The sequence below is a fragment of the Macaca mulatta genome, chromosome 7 (assembly GCF_049350105.2).
Source record: "Macaca mulatta isolate MMU2019108-1 chromosome 7, T2T-MMU8v2.0, whole genome shotgun sequence".
Lineage (NCBI taxonomy): Eukaryota > Metazoa > Chordata > Mammalia > Primates > Cercopithecidae > Macaca > Macaca mulatta.
The window spans coordinates 58,409,490-58,426,070 of NC_133412.1; the positions used below are offsets into that span (position 1 = coordinate 58,409,490).

At 45.6% G+C, this 16,581-nt stretch overlaps 1 protein-coding gene across 1 annotated transcript in view; it reads right to left on the reverse strand.

The window, feature by feature from the left end:
• Positions 1–2,700: 2,700 nt before the first annotated feature.
• The window catches only part of CTXND1 (cortexin domain containing 1), a 57,029-nt gene continuing 43,148 nt past the window's right edge, over positions 2,701–16,581 (reverse strand). Inside the window, exons 2-3 of the mRNA XM_028851221.2 lie at positions 9,044–9,195; positions 2,701–7,466 (exon numbers count right to left, since the gene is read on the reverse strand). Coding sequence (XP_028707054.1) covers positions 7,222–7,401 — 180 coding nt within the window. The 5' untranslated portion in view covers positions 7,402–7,466; positions 9,044–9,195 and the 3' untranslated portion in view covers positions 2,701–7,221. The remainder of the gene's footprint in view (positions 7,467–9,043; positions 9,196–16,581) is intronic.

Genomic DNA, 16,581 nt, shown 5'->3' on the forward strand with positions numbered 1-16,581 from the left:
AGGTTCAGTGGCCTCCCACATTGGTGAAATTTCTTGGGTTCTAGCAGTCTGAGGCCTGTTGGAATATCCCCACTAAGATGAGAAACATGTTGCTTCACCTTGTGTCTTCCACCATAAAGAAAGAAGCTCGGCAGTTGGTGGATCTCTGGATTTTTGAGGCAATGTATAGAACATTTGTGTGTGTGTGTCTCATGGATTTACTGGTTACATCATAAGACCACTGGTTTTGAATGGGGCCCAGAATAATAAAGGACTCTAGAAAAGATATATCCAGACTGTGATGAAAGCTACTCTGCCATTTGGTCCTTAAGATCAGCAGATCCAATAGTGCCAGAAGTGTCTTGCAAATGGGGGTGCTTTGTGGAATTCCTAACCATCTCCAATAGGAGAATCACAGCATTGACCCAACTGAACAGGATGGGAAGAGAGAGTCCAAGGCAGTCTTCGGGAGATATGTGTGAAAAGACATCTTTGAAGGGGCCCTGGGTGTCAAGATATTCAAGGGCCATTTAAATACCTACTGGAGGGCATCCACTGCAGAAAAGACTCTCAACGATCAGGTGGATAAGATGACTCAACTTGGGGGTGTCAGCCTCTTCCTCTGTCTACTCTGGTGTTTGCTCAATGACATCATGAACAAAGTGACTGTAGTGGAAGGGACAGAGGCTATCAACGCTATGGGCTTTCCCTTGCTAAAGTCCATTGGTTTCCATAACTTCTGGATATGTAGGCTTCCAATGAATGAGACCAATGCCAAGGCCCTGATATGGCACCACTCCCAGGGATGGGTGGTGGGAGATAGACCAAACACTTACTTGGTAGAAGGTTAATTAAACTGAGTCCCTTTCATCATGGAGGGCAGTAGGAATAGACATATATTCCAGATATGGATTTGCCATCCCTGTCCCTCCCCGCCATTTGTGGTGTTTCATTCTGTTCATTTTGTGCTGCTAAAACAGAATAACACAAACTGGGTAATTTATAATGAATAGAAATTTATTTGGCTCACGATTATGGAGGCTGCAAAATCCAAGATCAAGGAACCAGCATTTGGTGAGGATCTTGTTGCATCATAAACATGGTGGAATGAATCACATGGGCAAGAGAGAAAAGGGGACGAAACACCCCCTTTCAAAACAAGCCCACTCTCAAGATAACAGCATTAATCCATTCATTCCACCCTCGTGGCCTAATCACCTCTCATTGGGCCCCACCTCTCAACACTGTTGCATTGGGAATCAAGTTTCCAACATATGAACTTTGGGGGACACATTCAAACCACAGCATATTCATCTCAGTATATCCCACAAACGTGGCCTTTAAACAAGAAACCTTAGGTTTTGTGGGTTTGGAAATCTCTAGTGACCAAGAGGAACTGCTTCCACCAGGGAGTATAGTTATGGATCTGTTAAATTGGAAGATGATCTTGTGCCATCTGGGGCTCCTTATGTTGAAACATTGGCAGAGAAAGAGATCACTGCACTGTCAGGATGGTTCACCCCAATATCCAAGGGAAAGTAGGGTTTCTGCTACACAATAGGGGCAAGGAGTACTAGCTTTGGAACCCTGGGATTCACTAGGGCACTTGGTACTCCCTGTATCCCTTGTCCTCATTCTGTAAGCCTGAGGTGGGGGCACGAAATTAGATTTCTAACAGGCTCCCCAGAGATGCCAATGCTGTCCATCCTTGGACCATAGTAGTTGTTGCCCTAGAGCACCTGTTATTCTTTCTGAGAATTTTACAGTGCTTCCAGGTGAGATCTTCAAGGCCTCTTCATGTTCTTTAGGAATCTGTGGATACTGTGGCAACTCAATGAAGACAGGGCACCAAGAATTTGAATCCTCTGTGGATGAAGATTTGGGTCATTCCACCAAATAAAATTTTCCAACAGCTAAGGGACTGCCAGAAGGTAGAGGGGCTATGGAATGGGTGGTGGGAGAACAAGACTACAGTTACCACTCTGGGCCCCATGATCAGTCACAGAAGGGGGCACTAGCAGTTGTGCTTTACAGGAAGTGTTCCACTTACCCAGGAGTGGCTACATTATGATTTAAGTTGCAGGTGGGAATGGGACTAAATTGCTATCAGCCCCAGACAATATGGTGACTGGTGAGATTTTATGTTTCCCCTGTGCTGGGGACAAAATATTTTTCTCCCATCTAAGCAACGTTTGTGAATGGCTGCTAAGTGGTAATAGGATGAATTGTGCTGGGTTTTCTACTTTTGCTCCAGTGTGCTGCCTATGTGGACCGTATCACTCAGGGTCCCCTGACCTTTAGCTTCTGTTGTTTTTGGCCAATGGAAGACCCAGACAGGAGATTGGAGGGCAGGAGGCAAGAGGTCAAGGTATTTATTCCCCTGGCTCTCTTCCTACTGAGCTGCAGTGGGTGCAGGAGTTTTGATCCTCTAGCTGTGACCAGGGCTTCCATCGGGTGACTCCTTCTCCATGGCTGTAGCTCTCCCTGGGTTCTAGATCCTCCTCCTTGTCTCTCTAGGCTGAGATGGTAATAGTTTGTGGCCTGCCTGTCCCTGGGTAGTTTGTTTTTCTCTCTCTGTCACCCAGGCTGGAGTGCAGTAGTGTGATCCTAGCTCACTGTAACCTCAAACTTCTGGACTCGAGTGATCCTCCCACCTCAGGCTCCTGAGTAGCTGGCACTATAGGTGTGCAACACCACACCCAGCTAATTTTTTAAAAAACATTTTATTTTTTGTAGATAAACAGGTTCTTGCTTATGTTGGCCAGGCTGGTTTCAAACTCCTGGGCTCAAGCAGTCTGCTGGCCTTGGCCTCCCAAAGTGCTGGGATTACAGACATGAGCTTCCTTGCCCGGCCATCCCTGGGTGTTTTACTCTTCCCTGTTGCTTTCCATACCCTTGCCCAAACTCTGTAAATATTCTTTCATTAAACTATCTTCAGTCAGCGCTTCGTGCGTGCCATCTCTTTCCTGCCAAGACACTGAAAGCTCCCAAGGAGAACCCTCCTAAAGGGAGAGAGTCTTTGCTGATGACCATCAAGCTCATAAGTAAGGGCTGGTGTGGCTGAGGCTGTGTGTCCCTCTGGATACGGGCAACCTGTCTTTGTGCTATGATTGGACAGAATAGCTGGGAATGTGGATGTGGACCCAGATAACTCTGTGTGAGCACCTCTCCACAGGCTGGGCCACAGGACATTGCGGGTGGTCATTGATCATGCATGGCAGAACCAGTCCTCAACAACAAGACCTAGTGGTATGAAACCACACTAGTGCACACACCAAGCTTTGCAGTTCTCCTCACTTGGTGTTTGAAAGCAGGACCGGCCCCTTTTGGATTGATTTAGCCTCTGAAGTTCTGGAAATTTAATGAGACAGGGAGACACTGGTTTTCAATTCAATAAGAACATGTAGACATTTGAGCAACTAATTAGAAAAAAACGAAATATCTATGATGGGAATGATATGCCAGGATGGTAAAGCTAGGGTCCTACTATATGTATCCAACTCTCTGAGCATCCTTAGGGGCTGCGTTTCTTCTAGTGATCATCACTCTGAACTCTTGGTTCTGCATATTTCTGCTACCCCACTTGTCTGTGGGACTGCTGGCCCCTTCCAGATCGTATTTCCCTACATGACCCACCACCGAGGTGTCTTCATTGTCCCAAAGACCACTGCTGCAGAGTGGATCGTTTATCAGACTTCAGAGAGGGCTTGGGGCGACATGAAGGGAGTGTAGCTGAGCACAGCACAAGCCACAACTTAAAACTGGCCTCTAGGCATCACTGCCTGGAAAACCCACCACCCATTCTCTGCTTTGGAGAGTTCTTCTCCAGTCTGTGTTCTCCTTAAGTCCTGGGTTATGGCCAACTTCACAGGCCTCCCATTCTCTTAATACTTTTCATTTCTTCTCTGCCAACTTCTAGCCTTGAAGACTTCTGTTCATTCCTTTTGCTGATCAGTTTATCTTTCTATCCACAACCCCAAAGTTCATCTCAGCTTGCCAGAAACGAGTTGAGATGCTCTGGTCACAAAGGACCATCTCCTCTGTGCTTCAGCAGCATAATGCAACTACTGAAGCCTGAGATTCCAGTTGCTTTTTTTCTCCTTAATATGATCCAGTTCTTAGAGAGGTCTCCCTCCCCGCTGTGCTCCATGTGTCTCTTAGATGGAGGGAGTGTATAGTAAATATTTATTCTTCCCTGTCCTAAGCAAGCACCCTGCCTTCATCATATGTATTTTAACCTTTCTTTTTTGCTTGGAACATGTATAATAGGGAAAATGGAAGAAATCCAAGTATTTAATAATAGGAAGCTACATAATTATATATGTGTACTAGATGTCATGTTTTATGGCCATTAAAATGACAAGTGTGAAGAATGTAGTAGCAACACGAAAGTATACTTATGATGTAATATTAGGAGAAAGAGTATGATATAAAATTATATAGCAGATCATCTTTATGAAAAAAAATCTTGCATGAGGACAATGATTAGAAGGCAATATATGGACACAAATTAAAATTGCTGTTTTTTGGAGGCTTGGGTTGGGAGTGCTTTTTATATTTTCCACCCTTCCTGAAATGTTACTATTTCCCGTTGCCATCAAACAAGAGTCAAGAGATAAGGTGAAACCCATTAGCGAATCTGAGTGTGGAAAAGAATTAATTAGGACCAAGGGATTCTCAGGCAGTGCTTCCTAAACTTTAAGGTGCATAGAAACCATCTAGGGAATCTTGCTAATGTACATTCTGTACGTTGGTCTGGAGGGGGCTGTGAGTTTGGGTTTCTAACGAGCTCCTCAAGTATTGCAGAGGCTGTTTGTCCTTCAACCACAGGTTAAGTTGCACTGCCCTGGAGCACCCTCTTTTTCACCCGAGGGTTCTAAAGTGTGTCCAGGGGCGGTCTGGAAGACCTTTTCTTGTTCCTGGAGTCTGTTATTAGCTTACTGGGAGTTGGTTCTAGTTTACATTGTAAATGCATACTGATGAGATTTTTAACAGAAGTGCCTGGCATCTCAAGGTAGGCTTCAGAGTGAGGGCTGCTGCGGCTGAACCTGAGGCAATGCACACGAGTCTTGCTTTAGATCCTCCTCATTATACAGGGCCTTCCCTGCCTCTTGGTTCACTGCCATTGCCAGCTGTCCCTTTGTGCATCCCACAATAGTGGGGATAGGGGTGGGTAGGAGAGGGGTAGGAGAGGGATGACAACTGGATATCCCCTGAAATGCTGCCTGAACAGCTGTGGCCTTGTCCGCATTCAGGGGTCACCTAGTAGTGATAGTGCTTTGGAAACCCATTTTCCAGGTGGCCTGGGCTGTGGTGGGGACTAATGGCTGGGAGGCAGACAATGAGAAGTCTTGAACTTCTTCACAGCTGCAGGTCTCTTGGATGGGGATGGAAGGCCACACTTTGGAGGGACAGAATAAATGCACTCAGAGGAAGGGGAGCTCAGGTGCTCTTGTTTAACTTCATATCATGTTACGGGAAAACTGATGACACTGGCAATTACGTAAATTGGAAGACACCACACCCCTTGAGGTCAGGTGCTAGGGAAGGCTGCTGTGACTATTCCTCTGACCAAGTGGTTCTGGCTGGGAGATTTGGCCTGTAGGAAGTAGCCCTCGGAAGTTGAGGAAAGCTGAGGGTTCCAGGCTCTGTAGGGGCAGGGGGCACTCCTCCCAGCTCAGACCCCTGGCTTCTCCTGGGGTGGTGAACTCAAGAGCATTCATGTTTGCCCATGTTCTCTCATTTCATCCTCACAACAACCTTGTGAGGTAGATGTTATTCCCTCACTTTACAGATGAGGAAATTGGGGCTCAGAGAGGCTAAGTGAGTTATCTGGGGTGCTATAACAAGGAAGTAGAGGAATTGGGACCTGGGACCAGTTTTGTAGGCTCTGCTCTAATAATTTTGCTGCAAGGTCATGGATGTAGGTGATGGAGTGGGAGTGGGGTCGAGGGCAGAAGGAGGTGGGAGGAGGGAGGGCCCGAGAAGAGTCATCATCAATAACTTCTTCCTTGCCCCCCAACTCTGACTATAGCAAATTTATAGCACATTCACTCTCCTTTCTGTCCTTTTGTTCACGAGGTATATGCAAAAAATAAACATTTTAAAATGACAAGGCTTTTCCTATCTTACAATGAGGAAACTGAGGCACTGGGAGGTGAAGTGACTTGCTCAAGGTCACATTGTAACCTGACTGATAAATGTGGGACTAGAACACAGATCTCCCCATTCAATATTTATCTCATGGACTGTGCACCCTCAGAAAGGTTACTGGGTGAAATAACTTTTGTGTGAGGAAAAATTACTGAAAAAAATTAAATGTACAACCAAAGGAGATGATTTTTTAACCATGACCTACCCAACTGATGGTTAGTGACTGAAGTGACCCTTCAGTCACTGAAACTGGCAGCTAAGAAGAGTGTTTGATGTCGTGGGGAATATTCATGCTACCATATGAAGTGATACAACACCATGCATGGAGTATGAATTTGACTAAAAAATACAAGTAAAAAGGCTGGAAGAAAATATATCAAAATGGTGGTTTCTGGGAGGTGGAATTATTAAGTGTTATTTCCCTCCCTTTCTTTCTATTTATCTGCATTTTCCCAAGTTTCTAAAATGTACATTTTATTTATAACAGGAAAAATATATCCCTCTATATTTTAGTTTAAAAAAATACTGCTTGGAAGCAGCCCATATCCTGTGCCCTTCATGAATTTTCAGGTGAGACTCCCTCAACCTGCTTTCCCCCCTCACTGCCACACCATTGCTGGTCCGTGGGGGAGGGGGCTGGGGTTCAGGTGGGACCTCTTGGTTGGAAGCCTTCATGTGCTACTTTGTATTTTAAGGATAGAGAGTCTCCTCAAGGCAAGACCACTGTTGTGTGATGGCTGGGGGGTGTCTGTTGCTGGATCCAATTCCAAAAGGTGCCCAGGAGCCTGGGAAGGTGACTACCCCATCATCTCACAGTGACTCCCCACACTGGAACCCCAGCCTCCTGGGTCCTGGTCCAGGGCTCTTTTCCCCTGGCTGCTCCATGGTTGTGACACCCATGGCACCTGGGCATTCCACGCTGGTGCTCGAGGGAGGGCTGACAGGGCTAAGTTGCACTTTCTCCTTCCCTGGGTGACCAGATTCATTCCTTGCCTCTGTGGGATGGCAGGCTGGCAGGGGACACATGGGTGCATCCTGGGGCACAGCCACCCGCAGATTGCCAGGTCCAGTCTCCACCGCCGCTGTGCCTCAGTCGTCCAGGTGCTGCTCCTCCCAGGTGGATGTGGGGATGGCGCTGTAAGGGTCCATGATGACCTTGGCACAGCGGATGATCATCACGACAAGGAAGAGGCAGAGGAAGACGAAGCAGGCCAAGGTCAGCCCTTTGTCCACGTCGACGTAGACGGGCTCGGGCGTGGGCTCCTCCATCTCGTGGCAGCGACTGCAGGCTGCTCCTCCTCTGCCTCGGGCTTGACTGGTACCATTTTCCACCCCTGCAGAGACAGCCACAGCAGTGGGGAAGGAGGGGTGTGGTCACACGCCTGGGGTGACTGCAGGGCACCAACCTCTGCTCCCTCTTCTCTGCTACCCCTGCACCGAGAGCTTGCTGCTCAGACCACCCTGCAGGAGGGTAGGAGGGGATGGGTACACATGGACCCACATGGTCCCAGCCCGAAACCTTGTAGGTGACCAGAGGCTCTAGCAGGGTGCAGCTAGTGCCTCCCCAGGCTGGGGCAGGGGAGGTGACAGATGAGTCCCAGCAGGTGTGGGACTAGGGTGGAGCTGAGGGCTGGGTGGGGATAGAGGCCCTGCAGCTGCCTCCACTCCATGAAACCCTTTAGAAAGGCAGTTAGGATAATGCTTTCCATTTAGACAAACCACTATCTGAGGGTAATCTGAAAGCATTTCAAAAATTAAGTAATTATGATATAGATGCATATATTTTAGAGACAGGGTCTCACTCCGTCGCTCAGGCTGGAGTGCGGTGCAGTGGCACAATCATAGCGCACTGCAGCCTCCAACTCCTGCCTCAAGCAATCCTCTTGCCTTGGACTCCCAAAGCATTAGGATTACAGGTGTGAGCCACTGTGTCTGGTCTATTATGTTTTTTAAAGCATAAGAACCTAGATTTCAAATGAAACCTATTGTGGAAAACCACAGAGGAACAGACCGACGAGGGACTGCTGTCGTGGAAGAGAGTGAGAGGCCTGGAGGGTCTATATCCCCTTCCCTGCTGCAGGTCCTCACAGGGACTCTCTAGAGACTCCTGCTGAGGCCAGCACATGGCCTGAAAACTGTGTGATGGGAAGAACAGTTTTGGCAGTCACATGGAAGGGTCCCAGCTCTGCCACCGCCTTGCAGTGCAGGTCTGGACAGCTCTCAATTATTGTTAGGACTCCAGCAGTACTCCCTACACTGACACATCACTCATTCATCTTGGGATGATTTGCCAACTTCTCTGGGTCCTAATTTTCTGCATGCTGAGGACAGGTGGCCATACCTGCTTCACAGGGGCGTGACAACCAAATGCACGGTCCCTGGCTCCAGTGGATGGTCAGTACATACTTTGGGTGAACTGGCAGCTCGAGGAGCTGGCTAGGAGGGGGCAGGCAGCTCCCCAAGTTCAGCTGCCACGGACAGGTTTAGGAGGAGGGCTGGCTGCTGCTCCCTCTCCCCACACATAGCATTCGTCCCCATCCTTATCCCTGAACTTGTGGAGTGCTTGGGCTGTACGCTGTGCTTCATGTTCTGTTTGTTATTTAAAGCTCATGGCACCCCTGGAAGCAAGTTACCCAGGCATCAATAGGCCCATTTTATAAATGTGGAAACTGAGGAACTGAGCAGGAAAATGACATATCCAAGGTCCCTCATCCCACACCCTAGGTCCCTACATGTCTCTGCCTCCTCTAGTGGGGCTCCATCTTCCCCACCCACTCTGGAGCTTTAGGAAGATAGCTGTCTGTGCAAGCTTAGAGTCCGCTGGCTGGGGAAGAGCTGTAACCACAGTCAACCATGACTTCCCCTCTCTTAGACCTTGTCTCAGCCCTCACCACTCTTACAGGACACTGACCTGCTGACTGGAGTGGTCACCACTTCATAAGGACCCTGGCTTTTCCAGGAGGCACAGGGAGTGGTCAGGCATCATGGGGGTCGCCCATGGAGAGCAGTGGCTGTTCACGGAGAGCAGGAGCTGTGCTGGCTGGTGGGGGCGCTGGAGTGTAACTGTAAGAGAAAGGGACAAAGAAGACTACTTATTTCCTGAGATGCCCAGCCCTAGATATAATGTGGACTCCCCTGGGTAGCTCCTTCCTGGCACGGGGGTGGGATCTGCCACACACTGTTGTTTGATGCTGATTTCTTCTCTCTTTTTAAAATGTAACAACTTTCACGCCTGTAATCCCAGCACTTTGGGAGGCTGAGGTGGGAAGATTGCTTGAGCCCAGGAGTTTGAGACCAGCATGACAAAATCCTGTCTCTACAAAAAGTACAAAAAAATTTAGCCGGGCGTGGTGGTGCACGCCTGTAATCCCAGCTACTCAGGAGGCTGAGGCAAGAGAATCACTTGACCCTGGGAGGCGGAGGTTGCACCGCTGCACTCCAGCCTGGGCAACAGAACAAGACTGTGTCTCCAAAAAAAAAAAAAAAAAAAAAAATGTTTATACACACACACACATAAACTTTAAAAAGTGTGGCCACATACACATAACATAAAATCTACCGTCTTGACCATTTTCAAGTGTGCAGCGGCATTTTTGTGTACTGTTCAGTGGTATTAAGTACATTCACACTGTGGTGCAGCTGTTGCTGCCATCCATCTCCAGAACTCTTCATCTTGCAAAACAAACTGTGCACTCATTAGACCATAACTCCCCATTTCCCTTCCCCCAGCCCCGGGCAGCCACCATTCTACTTTATGTCTATATGAATTTGACTGCTCTACCTACTTCATGTAAGTGGAATTGTACGTATTTATCTTTTTGTGACTGGCTTATTTCATTGTGCATAATGTCCTCCAGATTCATTCATATTGTAGCATGTCAGAATTTCCTTTTTCTAAAGGTCTGAATAATATTCCATTGTATATATGTTTATACCACATTTTGTTTATCCATTTTTTCATCAATGGACACTCGGGATGTTTTCACCTTTTGACTGTGTAAATAGTGTTGTTATGAATGTGGGTGTACAAATCTCTCTTTGAGACTCTGCTTTCAATGCTTTGGGGTGTATAAGCAGAGGTGGCATTGCTGGATCATATGGTAATTATATTTTTAACTTTTTTGAGGATTAAATTGAACATTTTGCATAATTAATTGTTGTACACTATTCAAAACTCAAAAAGCACAAAAAGAAAACAGTAAAACCAGTGTTTTCACTACCCCTATCCCCAGCCATCTAGCTCATCTCCAGATAGGCAACTATTGTTATCAGGTCTTTATACATCCTTCTAATCTGGAGATATTTTATTCTTATAAAAGAAAATATGTATGTTTGTTTTTCAAATAAATGAAAGCCTGTTATATAAACTGTTCCACATCTTACTTTTAAAGTTTAACATATCGTGGAGATTATTTAACGTCAACACATAGAAGGTTGCCTCTTTCTTTTTAATGGCTGTATTGTATTTTGTTGTATGGATATCCCATAATAAATTCAACCATAGTCTTCTATCAGTTAGATAGGATTTCCAATCTTTCGTTTTTCACATATTGATGGAACAAATGTCCTTGTAGCTATGCATTTTGCACATGTCTGAGTATGTCTGTAATTAAATTCCTTCAGGCGAAACTGCTGTGTCTAAGGATAAAGTCATTTTAATTCTGATTGATATTATTATTCTTGGAGGTTGTACCTATGTAAGCTTCCATTGGCAAAGGTTGTGAGGGACGGTCGTCCTACAGCTGAAACCAGCCCAATTGTCCCATAGAACTGATATTTCTGGGTTTTTTGAATAAACATAGAAACTGACCCTCCGAGTCTTAAAATTTGAAACTTACATTTCTCTCATCTGAGTTTTTTCCTTAGGAAACTGTCAGGCAAGGGACTGAAATGCACCAGATCCCGGCATCTAGACAATGAGACACCAGACCCCTCGTTCGTCTTCCTTACTCTTCCTTACCTTCCTAGTCCAACTTTTTTTTTCCACATTCTTTCCTCAGTCTATAAACCCCCAATTTTAGTCAGTTGAGGAGATGGATTTGAGACTTATTTCCCATTCTCCCAGTTGACATCATGAGAATAAAAAGCCTTCTGCCCTGGAAATACTCGTCGTTTCAGTTACTGGCTTTCTGTACGGTGAGCAACAGGATCCAGACCAAACCCCTGGTGTTTCAGTAGCAGAATCTTGAAAACAGAGTTATCTTTTATTTTCGCCAATTTGAAAGAAAATTTGAAAGATGTTATAACATCTTATAACAAACATTTTCAAACACACGGAGAAGTTGAAAGAATTATACAGTAAACAAATATATATCTACCACCTAGATTCTGTTTCGCCGCATTTTAAAAATTTTGTCCTATTTACCCACCTATCCATCCTTTTTACTTTTTGAACGCATTTCAAAGATGCAAGCATTAATACACTTCACTTCAAAGCACTCCAGCGTGTGTATCATTAACTAGAATTCAGTATTTGTTTATAGATTTCTTAAAATGTAAAATTTACATGTAGTGAAATGTACACATATTAAATGCATCATTTTTGAGATTTTACAGATGTATACACCCTGTAGCTCAGAGTAATTTTTATCTATCTTAGAGAAATTAAGCATCTTTGCATGTGTTTAAGATCCAGTTGTCCTTCCTCTTTTTGTGAATTCTCTGTTAATATCCTTTACCCATTTTTCTGTTGGGTTTTTGGTATCTCTCCTTTTTGGCCTTGAAAGCAGAGTTGAAATAAACATACTCATTTTATTAATTTTTATTTTATTACCGTTTTTTCCTTTATCCCTGATTCCTACTCCTATTTCTTACTTTCTTTCACTACCTAATTTTAGTCACTAATATTAGCTAATTGTTTACCTTTGTTCTTTTACATGTGCATCAGTTTCTGTAATTTGAATTGTCAACTTTAAATGTATGCATTTTTATTCCCAGCTGCAAGGTATTAGGAAATTAGGGAGTTTATTCCAGTTTTCACCTCCTTTTCCCATTCTCTTTCCATTGACAGTTACTTCCATTATTTATACACGGTTAGGGTATGTAACATTTATATGTTTTTGCCCTTAAGTCTACCTTAGTTTTCATTCTGTTTTACAGTGACATCTATTTAAGGCTTCCCACCAGTCATTGTGTCTGTAATTGGTGGGTTCTTGGTTTCACTGACTTCAAGAATGAAGCCACGGACCCTAGTGGTGAGTCTTACAGTTCTTACAGATGGTGGGTCTGGAGTTTGTTCCTTCTCATGTTCAGACGTGTTTGGAGTTTGTTCCTTCTGGTAGGTTTGTGGTCTCTCTGGCTTCAGGAGTGAAGCTGCAGACCTTCGTATGTAAGGGCAGCGCTTCTGGAGTTATTGGGTCCTCCTGGTGGGATCAAGGTCTTACTGGCCTCAGAAGTGAAGCTGCAGACCTTTGCAGTGAGTGTTACACCTCATAAGGTGGCATAGACCCAAACAGTGAACAGCAACAAAAGCTACTGCAAAGAGCAAAAGAACAAAGACTCCATACCATTGAAGAGACCCCCAGCCACTTGCTCCGGCAGCCTGCTTTTATTCCTTTATCTGGCCCCACTGACATCCTGCTGATTGGTCCATTTTACAGAGAGTTGATTGGACCATTTTGATAGAGTGCTGATTGGTGCCTTTATAATCCTTTAGCTAGACACAGAGTGCTAGACAGTAAAGTTCTCCAAGTCCCCACTAGGTTAGCTAGATACAGAGTAGTGATTGGTGTATTTACAAACCCTGAGCTAGACACAGAGTGCTGATTGGTGCATTTACAATCCTTTAGCTAGACACAGAGCGCTAGCCAGAAAAGTTTTCCAAGTCCCGACTAGGTTAGCTAGATACAGAGTAGTGATTGGTGTATTTACAAACCCTGAGCTAGACACAGGGTGCTGATTGGTGTATTTACAATCCCCTTAGCTAGACATAAAGGTTCTCCAAGTCCCCACTAGACTCAGGAGCTCAGCTGGCTTCACCTTGTGGATCCTGCACCAGGGCTGCAGGCGGAGCTGCTCGCCAGTCCTGCAGGTGCACCTGCACTTTTCAGCCCTTGGGTGGGCCATGGGACCGGGTGCTGTGGCGCAGGGGGCGGAGCTCATCGGGGAGGCTCAGGCTGCGCAGGAGCCCACAGTGCAGTGGGGCTAGGCTCGGGCATGGTGGGCTGCAGGTCCCCAGCCCTGCCCCATGGGGAGGCAGCTGAGGCCTGGCAAGAATTCCAGCACAAGGCTGCCGAGCCAGCACAGCTGGGGGACCCAGCGCACCCTCTGCAGCTTCTGGCCCGGGTGCTAAGCCCCTCACTGCCCGGGCCCCGGCCTGCCACTCCCTGTGTGGGGCTGCTGAGCCCACACCCACCCAGAACTCGCGCTGGCCAGCGAGGGCCACATGCAGTCCCAGTTCCCACCTGCGTCTCTCCCTTCACACCTCCCCGCAAGCAGAGGGAGCCGGCTCCTGCCTCAGCCAGCCCTGAGAGGGGCTCCCACAGTGCCCTGGCGGGCTGAAGGGCTCCTCAAGCGCAGCCAGAGTGGACGGCGAGACCGAGGAGGTGCCGAGAGCGAGGGCTGGTAGCATGTTGTCACCTTTCACTTTGGCTGAAGTTTTTCTATCATCTCTTGTTTGGCTGTAGATTGTTGTCTAGCATGTCCTTCAGGAAGAGGTCATGTGAATTATATTCCCCAAGCTCCTGTCTCCTTTGAAGGGAATGTACATTTTTCTCAGCCTGCTTTAAAGATTTTCTCCTTGTCTTTGGTTTTCAGCAGTTTTGCTGTGAATGTGCCTATGTGTGGTTTTCTCTGTATTTTCTTAGTGTTTGTACTACTTCTTGAATGTTACTTGATGTCAGCTTCTGAAAATTTTGGGCTTTTTCCCCTTTAAATATTCATTTGTTCCATTTTTTTCTCTCTTCCCTTTCTGGTGCTCCAGGTACACTTAGACCTTTTCACTGTGTCACAATTTCGTTATGCTTTCTTCTTGTGTGTGTGTGTTTTTTTTTTAATGCTGTAGTCTGAATATTTTCTATGGACTAACTTCAAGTTCATTAATCTTGTCTTTATGTCCCATCAGTTGTTAAATCTACCTATTCAAATTTCCCTTCAGCCATAGTTTTCAGTTTTAGAATTACCATTTGATGCTTTAAAACAATTTCCAGCTCTCCATTTTCTACCTTGTCACTGATGTAATTTTTCTGAAGTCCTTATTTGATAACTCCAGTATCCAGGTCATCTGTGGGTTTGCTTCTATTGTTTATTTTTTCTTTTGGTTCAGTTTCTTGATATACCTGATAAACGTTTCAGTGAGTTACTGAGCACTGATGTAAAACATTGTAGCAGCTCAGGGTGATGTTATTTTTCTGCAGAGAGGATTCACCATTTTCTCTGGTAAGCAACTATTGTGCAAGCAGATCACCTCCATTCAATAAGGGGCTAAGCCCACTCAAGGGGGGGTTCACTTACTGCAAACAAGGCTGTGTCTATCTTTAGTTTGACAATATTACTAGGGTGTTGCACTCTAGGGTACCAAGTTGAGATCCTGGGATATTTACTTGGGCTGTTCCTTTCTTGGCATATCTTAGATTCTAGTTTTTCTCCTTAGTGCCTTGAAATAGCTGAAAACTGCCTAGGGGAAATTATTCAGGACTATCTGGGAACTGGTTTTTGATTCCGTGCTGTGGAATGCAAATGTGTGAAACTTAAGAACATTGGCCATTCACTAATAGCCACTCATATGAGGCCAGGCCTGAGGATGAAGAAATAGGTGTCTGGTTACAGGTCTGCTGTTCCTTTGAAATATGTTCACTGCAGTATTGTAACAGTGAAAAACTGGGAACAAAATGAACTTCTGTCAGTAATGGAATGGTTAAAACAGCCATCTGCGTCATGGAGTACTCTTAGTTCATTGGAAACACACATGTGCACACACACATATGCACATACACACAATAGAGGGCTAGAAATTCTGTTAAGTGAAAAAGTAAGTTGACAAACAATATCACAAATATGATATTTATGTAAAATAAGCAACTAAATTTTTAATGTAAAATCTGCACGTGCTGGGTGGGGGGGGGTGGGAGGTCAGTGCTGTCTGCTGACTGCTAGGTCAAGACCTGCTCCTGCTTTAATTGCTTTTTTTTTTGTTTGAGAAATTTAAGACCTAGAAAAGTACAACAATGCTATAACAAGTACTTACATTTCCATGATGCAGAATTTGCGATTGTTATGTTATCGTTTTTGCATTGTCTTTTTTTTAAAAAAAATAAATCCTTACATTGTAACTCCTAACCTATAGAACTATTCCTTACACCTTCTTCAGCAGTATCACCATCATGAGTGTGGTGTGCACTTTCCACTTTGGGCATTCACAAAACCTCTAGAATTCCTTGGACCATACTTTGAAAATACGGCTCTAACCCACCTCCCTCTGTTTCATAGATGAAGAGACTGAAGTGTAGGGAGAGGAAGACTTTTGCTCAGAGTCAATAGCACAGCAGAATTTGGAGAAGCCCGTGTTTCTCACCCCATGCCTGCGCCTTGGGCCCTGGGGCATGGATTCCACATAGTCATTTAGTGGGTGTTAAAGAAAGGTGAATGTGCAAGGGATTCCTGCTCCAATGTTTCATAGTAGGACTCAGCCTAGCCTCTCAAACCCTGATTTTGAAATCTCAGGCTCTGCCAAGTTAATATCAGATAACTAGATACAGATTGCAGGGGTCAGATCTCACAGGGATCACCTTGTGACCCTCCACTGTCTTGTCTGGAACCGGGATTGGGTCCTACAACCTGGCGACATATCCCAGGGGAGGATTATTACTGTCCTGGATCCTTCTGGTTGGGGTGAATGCCAAGAATGTGGACTCAAAAACCAGATTTGCTTTTCTGCCTTGCAGATGGAATGTGCTCATTCACCTTAATTACCAGGCAAGCGTAAGTCCTATCCAGCTCTGCTTCGAAGCAAGGACACACATCCAGGAGAGAAGGCAACACTGAACTCAGCTGCAGTTCCCTGGGAGCTGAGCTGCTGGCCTTCCTGGTGGCCAACTCAGTGGGCCCCAGCATAACTGCATCGTCCTTCAACACTGAGCCTGTATGAGCCAAGTGCTCCATCTGCCATGTTCTTGCGGCAGCTGGAGGTGGATTTGCTTCAGAGTCAGGGACTCTGACTTGGGCGAATGAGTGACCCTCAAGGAAAGTGGCCGCTGGGCTGACCCAGTGTACTTGTTAAGCGTGAAGGTGTAAGGTTGGGTTGTAGCAGATCCAAGTGGAAAAGTGTCCTGCCAAATGCTGTGAGAAAGTCATAGGACACAATGAAGAATCCAAACATAGACCTGGAAACAAGCATCCGAATCGGGATTTTAGGAAAAAACCAGCAGCAAAGCAATCACAATTCAAAGGGTGCACAAATATAGGATTTATGTACAAATTTGTGTACTACCCCAGGGCTGGGAGTGAGGTGCT